The sequence below is a fragment of the Dasypus novemcinctus genome, chromosome 23, assembly GCF_030445035.2.
Source record: "Dasypus novemcinctus isolate mDasNov1 chromosome 23, mDasNov1.1.hap2, whole genome shotgun sequence".
NCBI classification, from domain to species: Eukaryota; Metazoa; Chordata; class Mammalia; order Cingulata; family Dasypodidae; genus Dasypus; species Dasypus novemcinctus.
Window position 1 is genome coordinate 3,883,465 of NC_080695.1, and position 21,716 is coordinate 3,905,180.

A 21,716-nucleotide genomic window follows, 5' to 3' on the forward strand; every position below is an offset into this window, starting at 1 on the left:
TAAAGTCACCTCCTATGTGGGCAGATATGGAAAATAGTAAGTTATCTATTGACACATCAGGCAAATACAGTGGCATCAGAAATGTTCTTGGAAAAAGACCTTGACCAAAAGGGGGAAAATGTAAAAGACAAATGAGTTTATATGGCCAAGAGACTTCAAAGTGGGTTGGGAGGTTATTCCAGAGGTTATGATTATGCATGTCTCAGTAGGATCTCATTAATGGCCAAAGTAGATACTTTTCCAAATAGCTGGGCTCCTGAGGTCGATGAAGACATCCAGACACTAGGGTCAGGTCAGATAGGTCAGGAGTTTGGTGTCTTGCCAATGTGCCCTATTTTGGAACTTACACTCCCCAAGGTGATAGAATTGGACTCAGTTGTGTTTTCCCTACACATGGCTCTTCTGTCCTTATATTTGAACGTATAATTAGTATTAGAGTTGGTAAGTGTACTTAAATCTTTGGTCTGTCCTGTTCCATCTGGGCCCTGAATCTCAATGGAGTTGCAACATTTACTCTCCAGTTCATTGGTCACACCCAGAACAACTAACAAGGTGAGAATGGACAATTTCCATACCAAAGAACTGAGAAAGGCTACAACTGCAAGCAAGAAATTTCTGCTCATCAACCCTAATGGATCACAGCCCTCTCTTAATTTGAAGTGGAATGGACATCACCATCCCAGAATCCTCAGGATTGGGGAATGAACTATGGACTAAAATAGACTTATTGGTATTCTACTATAGACCTATTGTGATCCTAGCAGTGGAAAAAAATTATATCATTGATGTGGAGACAGTGGCCACTGGAGGTTCTGAGGGATGGGAGAGGGAAAACAGGTGTAATATAAGGACATTTTTGGGAATTGGGAATTGTCCTGAATGACATTGTAATGACAGAACAAGCTATTACTTATCTTGCCATAACCTACAGAATTGTGTGGGAGAGAGTGTAAATAAACAACAATGTAAACTTTAATCCATGCTTATTGGCAATGCTACAAAATGTGTTCCTCAATTTCAATGAATGTACCACATTAATGAAGGATTTTGTTAATGTGGAAAAATGTGGGATGTGGGGATTAGGGCATATGGGAATCACCTATATTTTTTATGTAACATTTTATGTAATCTAAATATCTTTAAAAAAATAAGTGCAATATGGTGGTATTTTTGGGACATTGGAATTATGCTAAATGATGTTGCAGTGACGGATACAGGCCATTACATATCCTGTGATAACTTACAAAAATGTGTGGAAAAGAGTTTAAACTATAAACTATAATCCACACTTAGTGGCAATGCTCCAATATGTGTTCATCAGTTGCAACAAATGTACCACACTAAAGAAGGATGCTGTTTATTGGGGAAAGTGTGGGAAAAGAGGGAGTGGAGCATATGGGAATCTTCTGCATTTTTTTAAAAGATTTATTTTTTATTCTTTTTCTCTCCCATTCCCTCTCCCCAATTGTCTGCTCTCTGTGTCCATTCACTGTGTGTTTTTCTGTGTGTGCTTGTATTCTTGTCAGCAGCACTGGGAATCTGTGTCTCTTTTTGTTGCATCATCTTGCTGCGTCAGCTCTCTGTGTGTGCGGTGCCACTCCTGGGCAGGCTGCATTTTTTTTCACATGGCATGGCTCTCCTTACAGGGTGTACTCCTTGTGCATGGGGCTCTTCTTCACAGGGGACGCCCCTGCATGACACAGCACTGTTTGTGCACAACAGCACTGCGCATGGGCCAGCTCACCACATGGGTCAGGAGACCCTCGGTTTGAACCCTGGACCTCCCATGTGGTAGGTGGACACTCTATCATTTGAGCCAAATCTGCTTCCCTCTCCTACATTTTTTATGTAACATTTATATGATCTAAGTTTCTTTTTAAAAATTAAAAAAAAATTAAAAAATTAAAAAATTAAAAAAATATTCTCATGAAATATATGCTGAAATATGCATGCTTGGAATACATCTGGCAGTAAATACTACATAAGTTGGGAGGTAATGTTTGGGAAGTAGATTTGAACCAGGCAAATTAGGGAATCAATAGATGGATCTGGAACCTGGCAGAAAACCCACCACCATTGCTCATGTGGAAATTGTTACTCCCAAGATGGCTGCTGGAGAAACTTGGAAGAATCCCATTCTGAATGAGATTTCCTCTGGAAGCTAGGAGAAGCCCTGGATGTTCTCCAGGGGACTTATCATAGGTCCCTCCTGGGGGATTGATTGGTGGGAGAGGCAATTAAAACAGCAAACAGCTGGGACTACCTCCAGTCATTAACAAAGGGTGTTATAATTAATGGTTCTAAAAGCAAATGCAAAGGTCACCTGACCCTCTCTTGCCTTTTGACCCCTGTTCTTGCCTTCTGCCCCCTGTTCTGGCCTTTTTCACCCCTCAGCTTGATCAATACACAAGTAAACCTGGGGATTTATGATCTGTAATGGGGAGTTGTCTGTCAATCCTTTTTATCATTCTTCAGCCCCTTTCTCTTTACTTGGGCCCCATGATCTGTTATTTTCTCCCATTTCTCTTCTGATCATTCCCTAATAAGTTACTGGCCTAACTAACCCAGCTTGCTCTTGAAATTAATTTCTTTTAGCTTAGCCAAGAACATAGAGAAAATCTGACAACAGGTTCAATGAAAAGGAAATTTCCTTGAACAGGTTTGCTGTTCATGGGTGTAAGTAACAAACTCTATAAAGAGGAAGTTTTGACAACAGGGTGAAGATCTGAATATTGAAATGAGAGGTGACATTCCATGTAATAACTAGGTGTGATATATAACCCTTAAGATATTTGAAATTGGGATACAGGAAGAAAAAATTCAAACTCAGTCTGTGTTTTTCAGTGACCATATAATTTGTCATTTTACTTCACCTCTCTGAGCCATAATGTAGGACATTTGTTAAAGAGTAAATTAGACTTTATCAGTTGGGTTACTGAGAAGATTAAATTTTAAAAAAATATATAATTCTCCAAATATGTTGAATATACTAATTTTCTTCCTGGAATTGAGATGCAAATGATTAAGCTAATCTTGGGTCTGATCAACCTCATAATAATATATATATATTCTTTTTTTCTTTTTTCTTTTCTTTTAATAATATATATTCTTAAGCTTCTTAGTTGATTTCCAAATATATTTGGGCAGGATGTAGAACTCAGTGTTGAGTGGGCTGCCTTGTACATATGGAAGAATAAAGATGTTTTAGGACAAATGTATCCAGAAGGTCAGGTTCATGGTAGTGCAGGAAGGGGGAATCCAGAAATCAGAAATGCATGTGAGATAGCTGTTGGAAACTGAGGCACAGTGGCCTCACAAGGAGAGACATGCTGTCTCCATTACTACACTTGCACCTAAGGAATGTGGTGATTAAGAGTTCCTGGCAAATGGGATGAAGCTGTTAAAGGCTGAAAGAAAAGATGAGCACATACTTTTTGTAGTGAATAGAACACTTAGACTTTGTTCCTTGAGATAAGAATTTTTTTCAATTCATTAGACTATGGGTAATGCTGATAGTTGATGCATGTTGCTGCTTGTTGTCACATAGGCTACATGTTGCTGCTTGTTGTCATGCAGGCTATGTGTTCCTGCTTGTTGTCACGTAGACTGGGGTATATAGAGAGCCCCTTGTAAACAATAAAGTTGTCTGATAAGTCTCTACTCGCAGACCCCCTGATCCCAGCTCTCTTGTTCTTCCTTTCTTTTTCTTTCTTTCTCTTTCTTTCACTCTCTTTTTCCCTTTCTTTCATTCCCAATAACCTTCAGGTCCAAATCTCCAACAGAGAGCCAGTGCTATTGCAAAAAACCAGTAATATTTATAACAGAGATTCCAATATGCTTCCTCTTATGATGAGGACCCAATTACAGGTGTGATTTTGGTTAGGGATACCTATGTTTTGGAATCAGCAATGAATTAAAAGTCTCCAGTGAACCAGAGAGCAGGTGTTACAACTCTGCTGAGGCTCAGGGCCCAGCTGGCACATGGACAGTCCAGAGATTCAAGTCTTCCTGAGCATATACCAATCTCAGCACCTACCACAGGTTCACTAATGACAGAAGAGGCATGTGTAGAGAGGTCACATCTGAGCCCAACTCCATCACATTCAGGAGCACAAGTTCGAAAGCAGGGCCCACTGACAGGGCAACGAACGCCATCTGTCATGACTATAGGACCTAGGTGTCTCTGTAGCTCTCAGGAGCACCACTATTTGGGGTTGTATCTACTTTGGCTTTTTCAGAGATCCTGCTGAGATGTGCATAAATGTGATCCCTCTGATGACCTTCTGACTCATTGCAAAGTCCCTTAACCATATAAACTCATTTGTCTTTACCATTTCCCTGTTTTAGTCAAGGTCTTTTTCCAGTTGCATCACCAGCTGGTATTTGGTAGTAATCCCTTGGCACCAGGGAGGCCCATCCCTGGGAGTCATGTCCCATGCTGGGGGGAAGGAAATTCATTTACATGCTGAGTTTGACCTCAGCAGTTGTAACTCCTGCTGTCAGGTTCATTGGACTTACCCAGGTCAGCTAACGGAGGTGAGAATTGTCAAACAGCACACCAGGAAACTGAGAGTGTCTATAACTGCAAGTAGGAATCCCATACAACAGCCATGTAGGAACTAAGCACCCTCTTGATTTAGAGATGGAGTGGACTTCTCCGTCCCAGGGTCCTCAGAATGAATGACTAAAATAGGGATTAAAGTGCGCTTACTGGTATTCTGCTATAGAATTGTGACTCTAGCAATGGAAGAAACTGTATCATTGATGTGGAGACAGTGACTGTGGGAGTTGCCAAGGGCAGGAAGAGGGAAGAAGAGGTGTGATAAGGGGGGTATTTTCAGGACTTGGCGTTGTTTTGAATGATATTGCAAGGACAGATACAGGACCTTATATATCCTGCCATAACTCACTGAATGGACTGGGAGAGAGTGTAAACTACAATTGAACTATAACCCATGCTGTGTAGCAGTGTTCCAAAATACATTCATCAAATGCAATGGATGTGTCACACTGATGAAAGAGTTTGTTGATGTCGGAGGAGTGGGGGTGGTGGGGGGTGGGAGTATTTGGGAACCTCATATTTTTTACTGTAACATCTTATGTGATCTAAGTATCTTTAAAAAAAGCTGTTATAAACAAAAAAGGAGTAAAACTGGCATTATATTTTTTAAAAAGTCTCTGAACATCATGGGCTAATTAATAAATGCAATTCATGGATTTTCATCTTCTTGTCTATAATATGAAGATAATCATACCTTTATTAGCCAGAGAAGATAAGATCTCCAACATCTTGACTGTGGGAAAGGAGAGTCCTTTTTTATTTCTCTTGAGCATACCTTATGTTCTGTTTTGTTTGGGCAGGGGATACTCCTAGGTGAAAGTTTTGGCATTCAGGATGAGGGGGCCTAGAAAATTGTGGTCAAGATTTGAATCTTAAGATTTCTTTCTCCATTCTCAGCTTTGCTGTCCTTCTGCTTAACTGGTTGTGAGTGAAAATCCAGAGGAAGAGAGATGCCAACTAAGGTTTTGGCAATGCAGTCACATGTGAGTAGTAATTCTTCTTTGCACCTCTGTTTCCATCAGATGGGAAGATTTCTCCTATTGGTGTGACTATTCCAAGTGTATTTAGGAGTTTTTCAAGGATCTTAGCTTAAGTTTACATAGGACTCTTTATTAATTATTGTAGTTAGGTACAGATCAATGAGTAATCTTCCAAGGTAATTACAAGAGTTGGTTAAAGCTACCATTAAAGCTGTGTATTCTCTGAGAAGATTTTAGAAGTTTTCTTTTTCTCACCGATCCCATGGCCTCATTGAATAATGAAATCACGGATCATATAGACCTGGCCATATGGTGAATAGTGGTGACAGAGGTGAGTAAGAAGAGATGTTTACAGTCAGAAGGGATGCTGACTTTTCAGCTGTGCATGCAGTCAGCCCAATATTACAGGTACTGGGGTGTAGGGGTAGATATATTTGTCAGAAGTGCATGAGAAGTTTTGTAAATTAAATGAAATTAGGAATAATGTATTTGTTTCCTCCAATTTTAATTTTCCTAAACTTTTGATGGAATATATTTTACATTTTGAAATACTTTTTAAAAAGATTTTAGAAATATATTCATTAACTCCTCCTCATTGTTTGGACTCACTGTCTACTCTCGGTGTCTTTTCATTGTGTGCTCATCTTCTATTTAAAAGAAACCAGGAACTGAACCCAGGACCTCCCATGTTGGAGGGAGACAACCAATGACTTGAGCCACCCCTTCTCCTGCTGGTTGTATCTCTCACTGTGTTTCCTATTTGTGTCTCTTCATTGCATCTTGTTGCATCCAGTTGCCATACCAGGCCATCACATCATTGTCTCTTCATTGCATCATTTTGTCATGTCAGCACACTATGCTAGCCCATAATGACAGCTTGCTGTCTTGCTCATTTTCTTTAGGGGTACACCAGGAACCAAACACAGGGTCTCCCATGTGGTAGGCAGGAACCCAACTATTTGAGCCACATATACTTTCCTTGAATTAATTTTTTAAAAACTACAATTCTCCTTACCACTCTTGCTCAAATTTCCCCACTTCAATTTTCTAAATCAAATGTATTCAAATTTTATAAGTGGATGCTATGTATAGGAATTATTTTTTCCTTCATTTTATCTGTGGTTTCAGAAGCTGTATAATAGGTAGAATAAAATTTATGTCTCAGTGAAAATTTTTAAAGATCAGTAAAGGCCAGAGGCAATGAACAGGATTGTTTTAATGTTTCACAGACAAATGAGATGAAGATAAAAGTGAGACAATGAAACTGGTCTTTGTACACTCCAGAAAAAATTGAGAGTGGGTGGTCTCCTACCACAGGAATGGTCAGTCTAAGGCCATGTATCAGTACAACTCTCAGGAGTCCCTGGCTTGTGACACTGAACCATCTGTATTTATTCATTACATTGAATACCTGAGCTATGTAGCACTGAGGAAAGCAGGACTTAGTGATTTGAATCCTATTCAATTTTGCAGAATTCTGGTTATGTTTTCAAGGGTCTCTGCCATTTTAATGAATAATAGACCTGTGAATTGAATTTAGATAGAAAGCAGTTGATACATGAACTTACATTTGCCAAAATGCACAACATATTCTTAAATGATTTTATAATTGAGAGGAAAGTGAGCTCATCTATATAGGGGAGTAAGCTAACCATACCCATTTTTCAAAATGATATTTATATAATGGATATTGCTTGCCTTACAATATCTGTAAATTTACTTAAAATTTACTAAAACAAATATTTATTATTAATGCTCAAAGGAAAACAATAATTAGCAGAAAGGCATAATGACATTTAGTGGGATATTTCCAAATGTATGTCATACCCTATGTCATGTGATTTTCTTTTACAATGGGGATTTTGGGTTCAGAGTGTGTATGTGCCTGTGAGTGCATCTGAAAGGCAGATGGAAGTTCAGCATTGATAATGATGTTTCTGGAACCCCAACACCTTTCGAGTTTTATATACACAGTTTCTGCTTCTTTAGTACTGTTATTTTGTACATCCCACTCAAGACATTGGTAAGGATAGCCCTGTGTGAACACAAATTTCTGTGATTTTTTTTAGGCATTAGTGACCTTCAAGGATGTGGCTGTAGACTTCACCCAGGAAGAGTGGGACCTGTTAGACACAACCCAAAGAAAGCTGTTCAGAGAAGTGATGCTGGAGACTATCAGTAACCTGGTCTCAGTAGGTGAGACTCTCAAACTTTATCTACCACCTATATCTATCTTTTTTCTGTCTAACATCTATCTAATCTACCTATATATTCATCATAAATCATCTTCCATTTTTTAATTCAGGTATCTAAATCAGCTTCTCCAAATTGTATAATCTTTCTTACATTATATTTTTATATTTTGTAATTTTAATACATTTATATTGTGCTAACAATCCCTGAATGAATTTGTTTCTTCATTTTTTATTTACATCGAGTTCATCTCAATAGAATTTAATCTTTTTGACCACAATTTAATGTCTTTCTTGAATTTCAATTTTCAACACTCAGGGTTGTGCTGAAATAAATATTCTCCAAGTGCTATGCTGAGGCTTCAGAACACAGTAGTAGAAACATTGCTTATATCCTTTTCCATATAGAATTTAGATCATTTCTTGGGAATTTATGTTAATTGGATTATTTTTGAACATAATATTCAATCACTTTGAAAACAGAGATTTCTCACCATTTAGAATATAGACAATTCTTCAGTCTCTCTTTTTACTAGTTCATGGGTAACAACAAACAATGGCCCTCATTGAAATGGGCAAAAGGTCAAGAGTTATACATTCTGTTGAAACATTGTCAATGATCTAAGTTCAAGTTATTGTTGCATTGCTGACCTTCAATGCTTACCCTATTCTTTAGTAACTTGTGATGTACATCATGATCATGACCTGTTACTATCATAACTCAAAATCCAGGTAACTTTTTTTCATACAAACAGGATATCAAGTCTGCAAAAGAGATGTGCTTTCCCAGTTGGAACAGGAAGAAGTGTCGAGAGAAGAAATAAGTTTTCCTCAAAGCCAGAATCCAGGTGAACTGTAAAGACCTCTGCATTAGAAGAGGGGTCTCATGATGAAGTATGTGCTTGGCTATTTTAAATTCAGGCTTCCTTAAGTGTGTAATGATTTCTTTTTTTTTAATTAGGTATTTTTTATAAAGATTTATTTCTCTCCCCTCCCCCCCACCCCAGTTGTCTGTTCTCTGTGTCTATTTGCTGCTTCATCTTCTTTGTCTGCTTCTGTTGTTGTCAGTGGCATGGGAATCTGGTGTTCCTTTTTGTTGTGTCATCTTGTGTCAGCTCTCCATGTGTGTGGTGCCATTCCTGGGCAGGCTGCACTTTCTTTTGTGCTGGGCGGCTCTCCTTATGGGACGCACTCCTTGCGCATGGGGCTCCCCTATGTGGGGGACACCCCTGCATGGCACTCATTGCACACATCAGCACTGTGCATGGGCCAGCTGCACACAGGTCAAGGAGGCCTGGGATTTGAACTGCAGACCTCCCATGTGGTAGACGGACACCCTAACCACTGGGCCAAGTCTGCCGCCTGTAATGATTTCTTCAGTTTTCTTTATATGAGTTATGATTTCTAAAATGTAGCTGAAGATATTGGGGAAATTTTAGTCATGTGTTTGTTCCATGCATTTCTTAAGCTTTATTGAGTGTCATTGGCATTGGGAAAGGGATGTTCATTTGTTATTGTAATTAAACTGTCACATAATAATCCTTGTCTTGTTCTTGTTCTTGGAAGAATTTTTTCCTCTTTTTTACCTCACTGACATCCCAACTTTTTTCTCACATTCCATGTCTCAAAATCCTTTCTGTTATGTCCTAGAATTATCTTATTTATGACTTTGATCTTTCCCAGCTAATTGTGAATGTGGGAAACATACTGAAAGGGATATTTGGAACTTTCTAAATTTTTTTTCCCCTAAAACTATTCTAACAATTTATTCTGCCTTTTTTCAATCACTACAGGGAGGCAATGTGCCTTTAAAACATGGGAAATGATATTCAGGCAACCTACCTGTAGGAAAGACTCTTCTAAAATCATGTCATTGGTAAGTTTAATTTTTTATACCCTAGTGTTCCAAATAGATACCAAAGGATGGAATAAATTAGTAATTCAGTAAATCATGAAATTAAAGTTAATGTTAGAATTGAGTGCTAATCCAGCAAAAATTTGTGATAGTTTGAGTTTTCAGTAAAAACCTAAACATAGACTCTAACCTGAGTTCACATAAAAATCAAATTGTATAAGCAGGTTTTATGAATGCAATCTTTGAAACATTATGAAGCTCAAAATTGATCAAATACCTCTACAGTTAGAGTGTTATAATAGAGAAAATCTATGTGTATGGATTAGAATACTTTTATATGAAAGCAACATGCCAGATATTTTCATTTAGACTACCACTAGTGAATTAGTCTAGGTTTCATATATAGGGAAATGTAGGAATTCATTTAAATGGACAAAAGTTTTACAGTCTCTCATCTAATTCCCCACAGCACAGATCTCACACCCAAAAGAATTCCTTTAAATGTAATTCTTTGCAAGAAGATTCCTCTCACACATCCATAGTGAACCAATATGCATCGATTCACTTAACAAAGAAATCCTATTTCAGGAAACCACCTGCAGCAGTCCTCAGTGACTATTCATATGTTAAACAACATAAGCATCTTCACCATACAAGTAAATCATATGAATGCAACCAAAGTGATAAAAATTGTATCCAATGCTCTGACCCCAGGCAATACAATGTAACTCCCATTGGAGGGAAAACCCATGAATGTCATCTCTGTGGGAAAGCCTTCACTACATTATCTTCCCTTAAACAACATGAGAGATGTCACACTGGAGGAAAACCACATGAATGTCATCTGTGTGGGAAAACCTATAGTAATTATACTTCCCTTAAATATCATGAGAGAACTCACACTGGAGAGAAACCCCATGAATGTCATCTATGCAAGAAAGCTTTCAGTCAACATGCCAATCTTCGACAACATGAAAGAACTCACACTGGAGGGAAAACCCATGAATGCCATCTCTGTGGGAAAGCCTTCACTACATTATCTTCCCTTAAACAACATGAGAAATGTCACACTGGAGGAAAACCCCATGAATGTCATCTGTGTGGGAAAACCTATAGTCATTATACTTCCCTTAGATATCATGAGAGAACTCACACTGGAGAGAAACCCTATGAATGTCATCTTTGTGGGAAAGCCTTCATTCAACTATGTCACCTAAAACAACATGAAAGAACTCATACTGGAGAGAAACCCCATGAATGTCATCTATGTGGGAAAGCTTTCAGTCAACTTATCTCTCTCAAACAACATGAGAGAATTCACACTGGAGAGAAACCCCATGAATGTCATCTTTGTGGGAGAGCCTTCCATCAATATGCGAATCTTCAACAACATGTGAAAACTCACACTGGAGAGAAACCCCATGAGTGTCATCTATGTGGGAAAACCTTTGTTCACCTAACTAGCCTAAAACGACATGCGAAAACTCACACTGGAGAGAAACCCCATGAATGTCATCTTTGTGGGAAAGCCTTCAGTCAATATGCTAGTCTTCAAGAACATATGAGAATTCACACTCGAGAGAAACCCTATGAATGTTGTCTATGTGGGAAAACTTTCGCTTTTCGTTTTGCCCGCAGGAGACATGAGAGAATTCATGCTGGACAGAAATCATAATATATGTATGAGGAAACATTAGTTATTCTAACCTTGGACAACAGGAGATTACTCAAACTAGAGAGAATCCCTATGAATGCCAAAAATTTGAGAAAGCAATTAGTCAGTATTTTTTCTTTAATTGTAAAAACTCACTGTATGATAGTTTTGGGTATGAAAGAGACTTCAGCCATAGATTTAACCTTTAAACATACCAAAGAACTCACATAGTGAATAAACTGTTTTTAATCTCTTTAGTAGTTCCTATAGTCATCCATACTGCTTCAATAGCTTGCATGTATACTATAAGCCTCTGAACCCCCACCATTTTTTACTTATCACTTATATATTTGTGCATTGAATGTACCAAAGGCTTTATTTATCACTACTTTTTTTACATTTGCATTTAGACACTCGTAGGAAGCAAGATGTGGAGTTACATACCAAACAGTACAATACAATAATGCTGGCATTTACAATTATCCAAATGGTTACCTGTACTGCAGATCATTGTTTCTTTAGGGGGTTTTGAAGTACTACCTAGTGTCTTTTCAGTCTGAAAAACTCCCATTACCATTGCTTGTGAGGCAGGTCTAGTAGTGATGAATTCCCTCAGCTTTTGTTTAACAGCGAATGTCTTAATTTCTCCCTCATATTTTTCTCCCCCATCTCCCCTCCACTCTGCTCTTTTTGCTGCCTGTGTCCATTTGCTGTGTGATCTTCTATGTCTTTTTTTTTTGCTTCTCATTTTCTCCCCTAGGATGCCCTGGGATTTGATCCTAGAGACTCTGATGTGAAGAAAGTTTCCCTGTCATTTGCGCCATCTCAGTTCCTTGTTTCTGTTGTTGTCTTGCATTGACTCCCCTTCATCTCTCTTTTTTTGTTGCATCATTATCTTGCTGCATGGCTCACTGTGTGGGCACTTGCTCACCACATGGGCACTGGCTCACCATGCAGGCACTGGTTTACTGTGCACTGGCTCAATGCATAGGTTGCCACACAGGCACTGACACACCATTTGAGTCACTGCATGGTCACTGGCTTGCCACATGGCCTGGCTCACTGCATGGGCCTGGCTCACCATGTGGGCATGCCTATACCAGGAGGCCCCAAGGATCAAACCTGGGTCATTTTTGAAAGAGCAGCTAACTATATAAATTCTTGTCTGGCATTTGTTTTCCTTCAGAACTTTTAGTATTTCAACCTTCTGCCCTCTTGCCTCCATTGAGTTCTGGTGAGAAATCAATCACTTTCTTAATCTAATTGTATGTAAAATGTTCCTTTTCTCTTGCAGCTTTCAGAACTCTCATTGACCTTTGCATTTGGTAGTGCAATCAATATATGGTGGAGTATATTTTTTCATAGTTATCCCATTTGGTCATAACCAAGCTTCTTGGATTTGCATAATCATACCTTAAAAGTTTGTGAATGTCTCTTTTTTTTTTTTTTTAATATCCTTCTGGCCCTTTTTATCTTCTCCATCTGGCAGAGCCAGATATATTGGTATGGAGTAGGTGTTTTAGGCTGTTTTCACTTTCAATATTTCTTTTCTCGTCCTCTTCAGCCTAACTCACTTCAAATGTTTTTATTCAAGATCACTGCCAGCTCCAATCTACTCTTGAAACCCTCCTGAAAATTTTCTCATACCAGGTATTGTGGGCTTCAACTCCAGTACTATTATTTTGTTACTTTTACTTAAATTGTTTATATTTTTCTCTTTACTTAAACTTTCATATTGCTCATTTATTGTTTTTCTGATATACTTTAGTTCTTTACCTGGACTTTCATTCATCCTCTTTAGAGTTTTTAAGACCTCTCTTTAAAGTACTTTGCACATTATGTCCACATTCTCATCTTCATTGGAATTTTCTGTATTTTTATCTGCTTCCTTTGGATGGATGATCATTTCCTGTTTCTCATTTTGTATTTTGTTTTTTTTTCTTGCACATTCTATGTGTTAATATTTTAAATATCAATTTTTGTATTTATGCCTGGGATGGATTGTTTTCATTTTGTAAACAGCTGGTGAGAGGACAAACATTTTCTTGGGCTTCAGCCCTCTTATCAGGAAGGCTTGTCAAGGCAAATATACTGTGCAGAGTTTTCCTTGTCTTTCTGGGCCTCCATTTTGTCCTGTGTCTTTGTTATTTGTTTTGGAGTTTCACTATTTACAGGAGTTTGGTTTTCTGCTCTTTTCCTAGTATATAGACAGCCCTCTCCTGAGTATTTGAAGCTGCAGGCCTTTGTCTCAGACTGTTCCACTTCTATAGTTTTTTTACACTCATTTCATTGTCTCATGCTGCTTTTGTGTAGAGTGCAAATTCTGGAAGGAAGGTCACTCCAGGGATGAATTTCCCAAGTTGTTCTTTCCTAGGCATAACAAAGCCAGGGACTAATGAAGGGTTGCAGGCTGCTCCAATACGTCCTGTGGAGATGGAGAGTAAGGACAGCAAAACTTGAATGCCTTCCTAAAGTTGAGCTTTTCTAGCCAGGCAACAAATGCAGCATTTCAGTTTACTATCCCCCACAACCCTGGGGAACTGCTGCTTCTTTAAATCACCACTGCCTCTGCCTCTGTCCAGGAAAGGTTGGTAGATGCCACCATGTTTGTGCAGCGCAGTTTGAAACAATAACTTCCTCCATTACCATTACTCAGTGATCTTAACTCAGTAATAAAAAGCTGTGTTCAATGACCAGGTGTGCCTGTCCTGTTCTTGGGAAATAGGATTTTTAAATACCTTTCTGCCAGTGGCAGCTAGCCAGGGTCTGTACCCCATGGGGGTGGCCTTTTGTGAGATTGTATGATGGGAACCTGTAGCTGCCACTCAGAGACTGTAATTACATTTTTTTTTTTATGTTAGTTTATTGGCCTTTTCCTCCTGCTCTTCCATGGATGTTGTACAGTGTTATACTGGACTTGGACATTTGAAATAGGTGTTTCAGATGTCCCCTGCCTGTCTTATAGTTGTTGTGGAAGGATTGAGTACTGGAACTCTACTCTGTTATCTTTCTAATGTCTCATAATTTTGATTTCACCTGCAGGTCTCCATCTTCAATTCTCATAATCTCCTAAACAATGAATGGCCTCACACAACAATATTATTCTTGGAGGCCTGATTGTAATCCTGGTTCCAGAATGAAAAGAGATATAAGAAACCATGAGCCAGGCACTGGTAGCCCCTACCTCATTGATCTCAGGATTAAACCAGTTTGACAGCTCCTTGGTATTCATGGGGGATTCTTAAAGTCCCATTTATTGATACCCTTCCTCAAGAGGATGTAGACATCATGCCATAGGTACCTGAAATGTGGGGCATTACCTGTACCCAGGATTGTAGACAAGGTTGAAACATTGGCTGCCACCAACTTTGTGCAGAGTAGGTTGAAGTAATAACTTCCCCTAGAGCCATTACTCAGTGATCTGAATTCAGTAATCAAAAACTGTGATCAGTGATCAGCTGTAGACAGTTTACTACACAAATGCTTCAGTTCTGTATTGCTCAAGACACCACCATACAAAAGATATGAAAGAAAGTTTAAAATAATTGCCAAAAAGTCAACCAATTCCATTCCTTAATTTGCAAGGTACTCTGCTTGCAGCCCCCTAAATCAGTGGAACAAGTTGCTTTGTAGTGCATTTTGGGAACATAGGCTCAGGCACAAAAAATCTTGTAGTAAATGAACAGTTTATTAGCACAAATGGCCAAAAGATACAATCATGGCCAGTCTCCCAGGCAGGCCTGCTACTCAGGCAAGAGTTGGTAGATGAATGCTCTACATGCTCCAGTAGGAGAGAGTGACTCTGTACTGTTTCAGTGTTGAGTATTTATACACTCAGCGGGAAGATGACAATAAATCTTAACACATTTGATCTTACTCATTTCACAATTTGGAATGTTGTGCACACTTGTATACACTGAAAAACTGGCATTATGGTAAATCACTGTAACCTTGATGGTGCTTTATTCACAGTAAGCCTAATTAAATGCTAGAAAAGATAGCCATTGTTTCATGCAATGATCTGAAGGAATTAAAAAGAATTATTGTCTATAGACTTTCATTAATAGCAATGTTTCAGTATTGATCAGTTTTAACAAATGGACCACACTAATCTGCAATGTCAATAGTAGTGGTAACCATGTGTGGGTGCCAGGATGTTGTATGGGAATTCCCTAAATTGTTATTGTAATTTTACTGTAAATATGAATCTATACATCTCTAAATATAAAGTTAAAACATAATCACACTAAAGAAAAAAAGACTACTATGATCACTAATAAAGTATAGGTGGTTACAGAGATATCCTTTCATGTGAGGAGATGAAGTGAGCTTCAGGCTTAGTTATGAAGAATTTGAAGGAGGCAGCCATTCAAAGTGCTAAGGCAAGAGCTTTCATGGCAGCAGTCACAGGAAGGGCAAATGCTTTAAATGGAGAAAGAAGTTCCCCAGTTCAAGGAACAGAAGAGAGAGTAGGGAAAATAGGTTGGGAATGCAATGAGAGCTGAGAAGAAAGCAGATCACATGGGACTTCGGAATCTATGTGGAGAGCGGTGGGAGCAGGGTAGAAGCAACAGGAGGAACATGGCATGTTTCTGGGCAAATTAACCCTTATTTGTTCTAACTTAATTAGGTAAGGAATAGTCAAATGGGTAAGATGTTTCTGCCTAACTTAGTGAATCTATCCAAAATATGCCAATTGATGAACAATATACTTGGATAAGCAAATATTAATAGGCCTATTTCAGTTGGCCTTGACTATGTTGCTTCTCATCTTGCCCCAACAACCTTGCTCAGTCCCTTCAGATGTCTCCCCTCCCTCTCTCTGGCTTTCCCTTGGCACATAAGCATGCTCTCCTCTCTATGTCTCATCCAAAACTGAGATATCAGTTTTGCTGAAGGCCTTCACCACTGCGATTACTGCTCCCTCAATCTCTCAGAGCTAAGGTTCTTAGATGAGTCTCATTACTTGACACTACTTACTCATTTCCAATTCAACTAGCTGTGATCTTGTCACACTTCAGCCAACTACTCCACTGAAACTGCTCTTCTATGGACCATTTACATTCAAGTTCTTAATTGTAATGGACACATTCCTCTTTATCTTCTTGGTCATTTTTTTCTGATTTCTGTCATCATTATTTATAGGTTTGATTATATTTTTCCCTACTCCCACCTTGGCTTACCCATATCATCCTTTTCAACTTCCTTCCTACCCTTTGGTTTCTTCCTTCTCAGTGTAGTCTTCCACCATTTATCCCTTTCCTGTTGATGCCCCAAATTTCAAACTCCTGCCCATATACCCCTCACTCTAATACAATTTGGAATGGCCACTTCCAAATTATGGATTCACCTGAATCAAAATACAAGTGAACCCAACTCTTCACATCTAGTGAGAACTGTCTCCTCAACCCCACATCTGAGTTTCCATTTGAACTCTCAGACACCTCAAACTAAACCTCTTCATACAATGTTCTTCCCCCTCTTTCCTGTCAGGGTGCAGTCACCACCAATGGTCTAAGACAGAAGATAGAAGATTTCCTTGACATGTCCTGCTTTCTCATTCATTAATGCACTTAGTGATGATGTGTCAACTCTACTCCCTAAATACATTTTCTTAATTTCCCTCCTCTTCCCTGTTTTTCCTGCTATAGACTTATCCCAAGTGTTCATTACTGGTATCCTGGCTCTCTATCACAAGATTTCTGCTAGTTCCTCTGCCTCTTGATGGAATGTTCTCCAATTCATCTTCTATATTGATGCTATTAAAAATATAAAAACCCTATTGAAAATCTTTCACTTGTTTATGTAGTCTCCACAGTAAAGTCCAAATTCCTCAACATTTCATACCAAAAATCTCATGGTCTGACCACAGTTCATCTCTCCAGGCTCACACCTACCATCTCTTCAGAGTTATGCTACACTAAGGTCAGGATATTCTAAAAAGGTTCTGAGGAGAAATTCACAAGTTAATAAAATTCTGAGCAAATAATTTTAATTTGTCAAAGTGGGGAAATTGGTTTAAACACAGTAATGGGTATTAAGAATAGCCATGAAAAGAATAGAATGTAAATTTTGAGTATTGAACTCCTGTATTTCATTGAAAACCCATTAACATCCTTGGGAGTTCAGTTTAGAAAATGCTACTGAAGGCATTTGGAACAACTTATAACAGGTCCTAGAATATGCTGTGCTCCCTTGCTTCTCCATCTCTGTGTGGGATACCATCCATTCATTCATTTACTTTTTTAGTGCAAAAACATTCATTGTACATCAACTGTATATACTAAAACTAGTATAGGTTGGACATTCAGAGGACGAAAATGATCTACATGAGCCAAATTAGAAAATATGCTTTAAAAAAATCAGGTTGAATGTTATGAACTTGCAGTATAAAGTACGAGGAGCTGAATTGGGGAAGATCATGAGACAGTAACCTTGCCCCATCCTTCTACTATCTCTGAGGTAGGTGTCAGGGTTTTATTTTAGGTATTTTGAGGCATAGATATTACGTATGCATATATTTAAAGTTATATTTTCTTCATGTATTCATTCTTTCGTTATGAAATATCCATCATTGTCTCTAGTAATGTTTCTTGTAAAGTCTATTTTGTCTGATATTAATATAATTACTCCAGTTCTCTTTTAGTTTCTGCTTGAATGATATGTCTTTTCCCATCATTTTATTTTCACTCTATTTGTGTCTTTAAGATGGATCTCTTGTAGACAGTACATAGATGTTGTAAATTCATCCAGTTTGATGATCTCTAACATTGGGCTGTGTAGGCAATTCACATTCAATGGGTTGTTGGCATTTCTGGAATTATAAATCTATATTAGTAGTTATTTATTTTCTATGTCTTCTCGTTTATTCTTCTGTTTTGTATAAATTATTATTTAGTGTACCCTTTAAATTGATTTGTTTACTTTTAACATTTCCTCTAGTTATTTCTTTCAGATTCTAATTGAAAGATTGGAATACAGCTTATTTTATACATTCTACTTCAGATCAATCTAGAAATACAGACACTTTTCTCCAATGTACCTCTATTTCTTTTCCCTTTTCTTTAGGTTGTTATGATATATATTTTTTATATGTTACAAATGCTCCATGTAATAACTGATTTATACAGTTTTCCTTCTCATAAGTTAAAACAAAAAATAAGAAAATGTATACCTATAGAAGCTTTTATGTTAACCCACATATTTATCATTTCTTGTGCTCTTCATTGCTTCCCAATGGAGTAAGTTCTTTTCAGTCTGGAGTACTTCCTTTCAGTTTTCTTGTAAGGCATGTATGGTAGTTAAAATGATTTGTCCCCAGAAATGCCAAATTCTTATTCTTAATCTCAATTAATTTGGGTATTAACCTATTGGTAAATAGAATCTTATTACTGGATCCTTTATAAGCAGAGTTAATTTGGCAAACACCAGCAGGGGAAAGTCAGAGGCATAGATATAAGACATAATCATGTGATAAAGCACTGCTATCACCAGAATGACTGACTTGAGAAAGCACAGCCTTGCTGACATCTTCATTTTTGATGGCTATTTTCTGAAATTGTGAGTCAATAATTCTTATTTAAGCTAACAACTTAAATATTTGGTATTTGTCTATCTTGGATTATCTTTATTTGACTTTCATTTTGCTAGATATAGAATTCATACTTGACAGTGTTTTTCTTGCAGTGCTTTGACAATGTCATTCCATTGCTTTGTGGCCACTGTCCATTAATTTTACTGATGCTCCACTTTATGTAATGCATCATTTTTCTCTTGTTGCTTTCACGATTTTCTCATTATACTTGATTTTAATTTTCTTTTCTGAGTTAAAGTATGAGTAAGTGTGGCACATAATAAAGGAAGGGAGAAGACACAGTTCTACCCAGTAACCAATATTTAAATGATCTACCTATTAAATAGTTAACATTTTGCAGGAATACTGTATAATTTAAAAATATATCTTGTGTGGAGACAGCAGGGGAGGCTTTTGATGTGGCAGAATCTGTTTTGAGATTAATTTTCTTGTGGGTCCTCACATGGCAGTGATATGTAGAAGACTGGCAGTAGCTTCTCTGATACTCATGAGCTCACAAGTTTGTTGGCTGAAGGGCTTTTCACATGTGCACACTTGAAGGGCTTCTCCACTTTGTGAATCTTCTGGTGCACATTGAGGTCTGATGTCTGGAAGAACTCTTTCTGACACATAGCACAAACAAATGGCCTCACGTTCCTGTATCTTCTCTGGTAGGTGTCTAGCTGAACTGGTACCTAAAGATCCTGAGACAGTTCTCACACTTGTATGATTTGGGGGAACTATGGACACTTTCTTGGTTTATTCCGTGTCTGGATGTTCTATAATTGCTTTGGTTGGTAGGGACAGGCTTAGAGCTGGCTAGATCTATCCTGGGAAGAAACTGTGGTTCTACCTCCATCAGGACATCTTGAGAAGGTTCTCCTAGGGATCCTTTCTGGGATACAGAGAAGCCAAGCTCTGCTCTTCTGGAGTTATGCAGGTTCTCTCAAGTTCCACACCCCTCTTCAGGCTTAGGGCTATTATCTTCCTGAATAATAACCAGGGTAGGTAATTGATTGACTCAATTAGTAATACTGTCATTTACTTGAGTGGAATATCACAGAACTCTTGCTATTCCTCTGCTTGTTCTGTTTGAAGGGGAATATTTTGGGGGCCAAGGAAGGGTGTCCTCATACTCCTCTTGGACTTCCTGGGCTTCCTGTCCCTGCATGTGGACATGAACAAAATCAGGTGACCTTATGTAATCATTGGTCAGATCTTCCATGAATTTCTCCAGATTCTTCTGCTTGAATTGCAGTTCCTTCTCAAAGTGGACCAGTTTTTGCAGTATCCATTCATCATAAACTGTTCCAGGAGCAGTTGAGAAACGATTTCTTCCTTGCTGTGATTATCTGGCTGCAGCCACAAGTGAAATGCCTTACAGAATATTTTTAATTCCTGCTTTTCAAATGAGCCATTGTTGGTTTGATATAGGCTGAGCTGAGGACACTGAAACTTAGAGTTCACATCTCTCTTCTAGACATTGGTTCCTTGTATGGGTCCTTGTATTTGTTTTTCATTGTTTCTCTGTGATGTGTGGATCTCTTTGTATACATACTAGCAGGGTTTGTTTTTAACTTCCTAGATATTAATAATGTTTTTCATTAAATCTAGGTCATTGTTGGTCTTTATTTCTTCAAATGTTTTTCTTCCCCTTCTCTCCTTCTAGGAGTCCAATTAAATGGAAGTTGATATATTTGATGTTTCTCACAGATGACTGACATTCTCTTAATTTTCCCTCAGTAATTTTTAGTTGGGTTCTGAAGAATGGATTTTATTAGTTCAAGATTCATTCTTTTGCCATCTTGAATTATCTGTTGCATTATTCTACAGAATTTTTCATGAGTTACTGTTTCAGCAACACTAAAATTTCTTTTTAAAATAATTTTTATCTCCTCTTAGAAATTCCTTTTCTTGCTTCATTGTAGCCATACTGTCTTTTCATTCATAAAATATGATCTTTTTTAGTTCTTGGAACACATACAAGAGCTGTTTGATATCTTCATTTAAAAGACTTCTGGAGATAGTTATGGACCAATCCTCTTCACTGCATTTCCCCCTGTGTATGAAACACTTTTATTTTCTGAAAACTGATCATTTTGGATGACATAAAATATTTTACCATGTTTGAATTCTTATTTTTAATTGTTATGGTGCTTACTGCTGATGTTGCTAATTTTTTATTCATATTTTTATTTTGGTCTTGCTTGGACTAAATCTATGGTTTCTCTCTCCCTGTACTGTACAGCAATATACGTCTGTTCTTGATATATGTGTGCATATATATGCATAAACACACAAATATGTAATATATTTTATATAGCATATATTACATAATTCTTGCTGCCTTCCTGTGGATTGCACCTCTTTCTATGTGAATTAACTGTCAGCTAATAAATGTGCAGAGGTTGTTTTTAACCACTGTGGACCACTAAGGGTTCAATCCTTTGCTCAACAGTCTATGTGGGAAGAAGATTATTGAAAGTTCCCTGAGATTACTACCAGTCTAACTGGTGATGCAACTAGAAAGAGACCATGAATAAAAGGGTCAACTCAGACCAGCAGAATATCTCAGCCTACATCTTGAATCAAGTATTAAAAACTCTCCTTGACTTGAATAAAAGGGGGAAATGGCAAAGACAAATTAGTTTATATGGGTAGGAGTCTCCAAAAAGAGTCAGGAAGTCATCAGGGGGGTCACACTTATGCACACCTCAGCAGGATCCCAGGGAGAGCCAAAGTAGATACAACCCTAGGTGCTGGTTCTCCTGAAGGCTATGGAGATCCACATGGTATATGGTCATGGCAGATGGATTTGGAGTTTCAAGGCATGTCAGAGGACCCTACTTTGGAATTTGTGCTCCTGAGTGTCCTAGAACTGGACTCAGATGTGACCTTCCT

General features: G+C 38.0%; 1 protein-coding gene across 2 annotated transcripts in view; it reads left to right on the forward strand.

The window, feature by feature from the left end:
* Positions 1-21,716, forward strand: part of LOC101422059 (zinc finger protein 596-like) — a 59,619-nt gene that overhangs the window by 18,771 nt on the left and 19,132 nt on the right. Inside the window, exons 3-7 of one of the 2 annotated variants that reach the window (XM_023591997.3) lie at positions 5,459-5,544; positions 7,611-7,737; positions 8,489-8,581; positions 9,527-9,609; positions 10,058-11,495. In XM_023591997.3, coding sequence (XP_023447765.1) covers positions 5,512-5,544; positions 7,611-7,737; positions 8,489-8,581; positions 9,527-9,609; positions 10,058-11,263 — 1,542 coding nt within the window. In that variant the 5' untranslated portion in view covers positions 5,459-5,511 and the 3' untranslated portion in view covers positions 11,264-11,495. Of the gene's footprint in view, positions 1-5,458; positions 5,545-7,610; positions 7,738-8,488; positions 8,582-9,526; positions 9,610-10,057; positions 11,496-21,716 lie in introns of those variants that run through there. The other variant, XM_058285641.2, reaches the window with a different exon arrangement.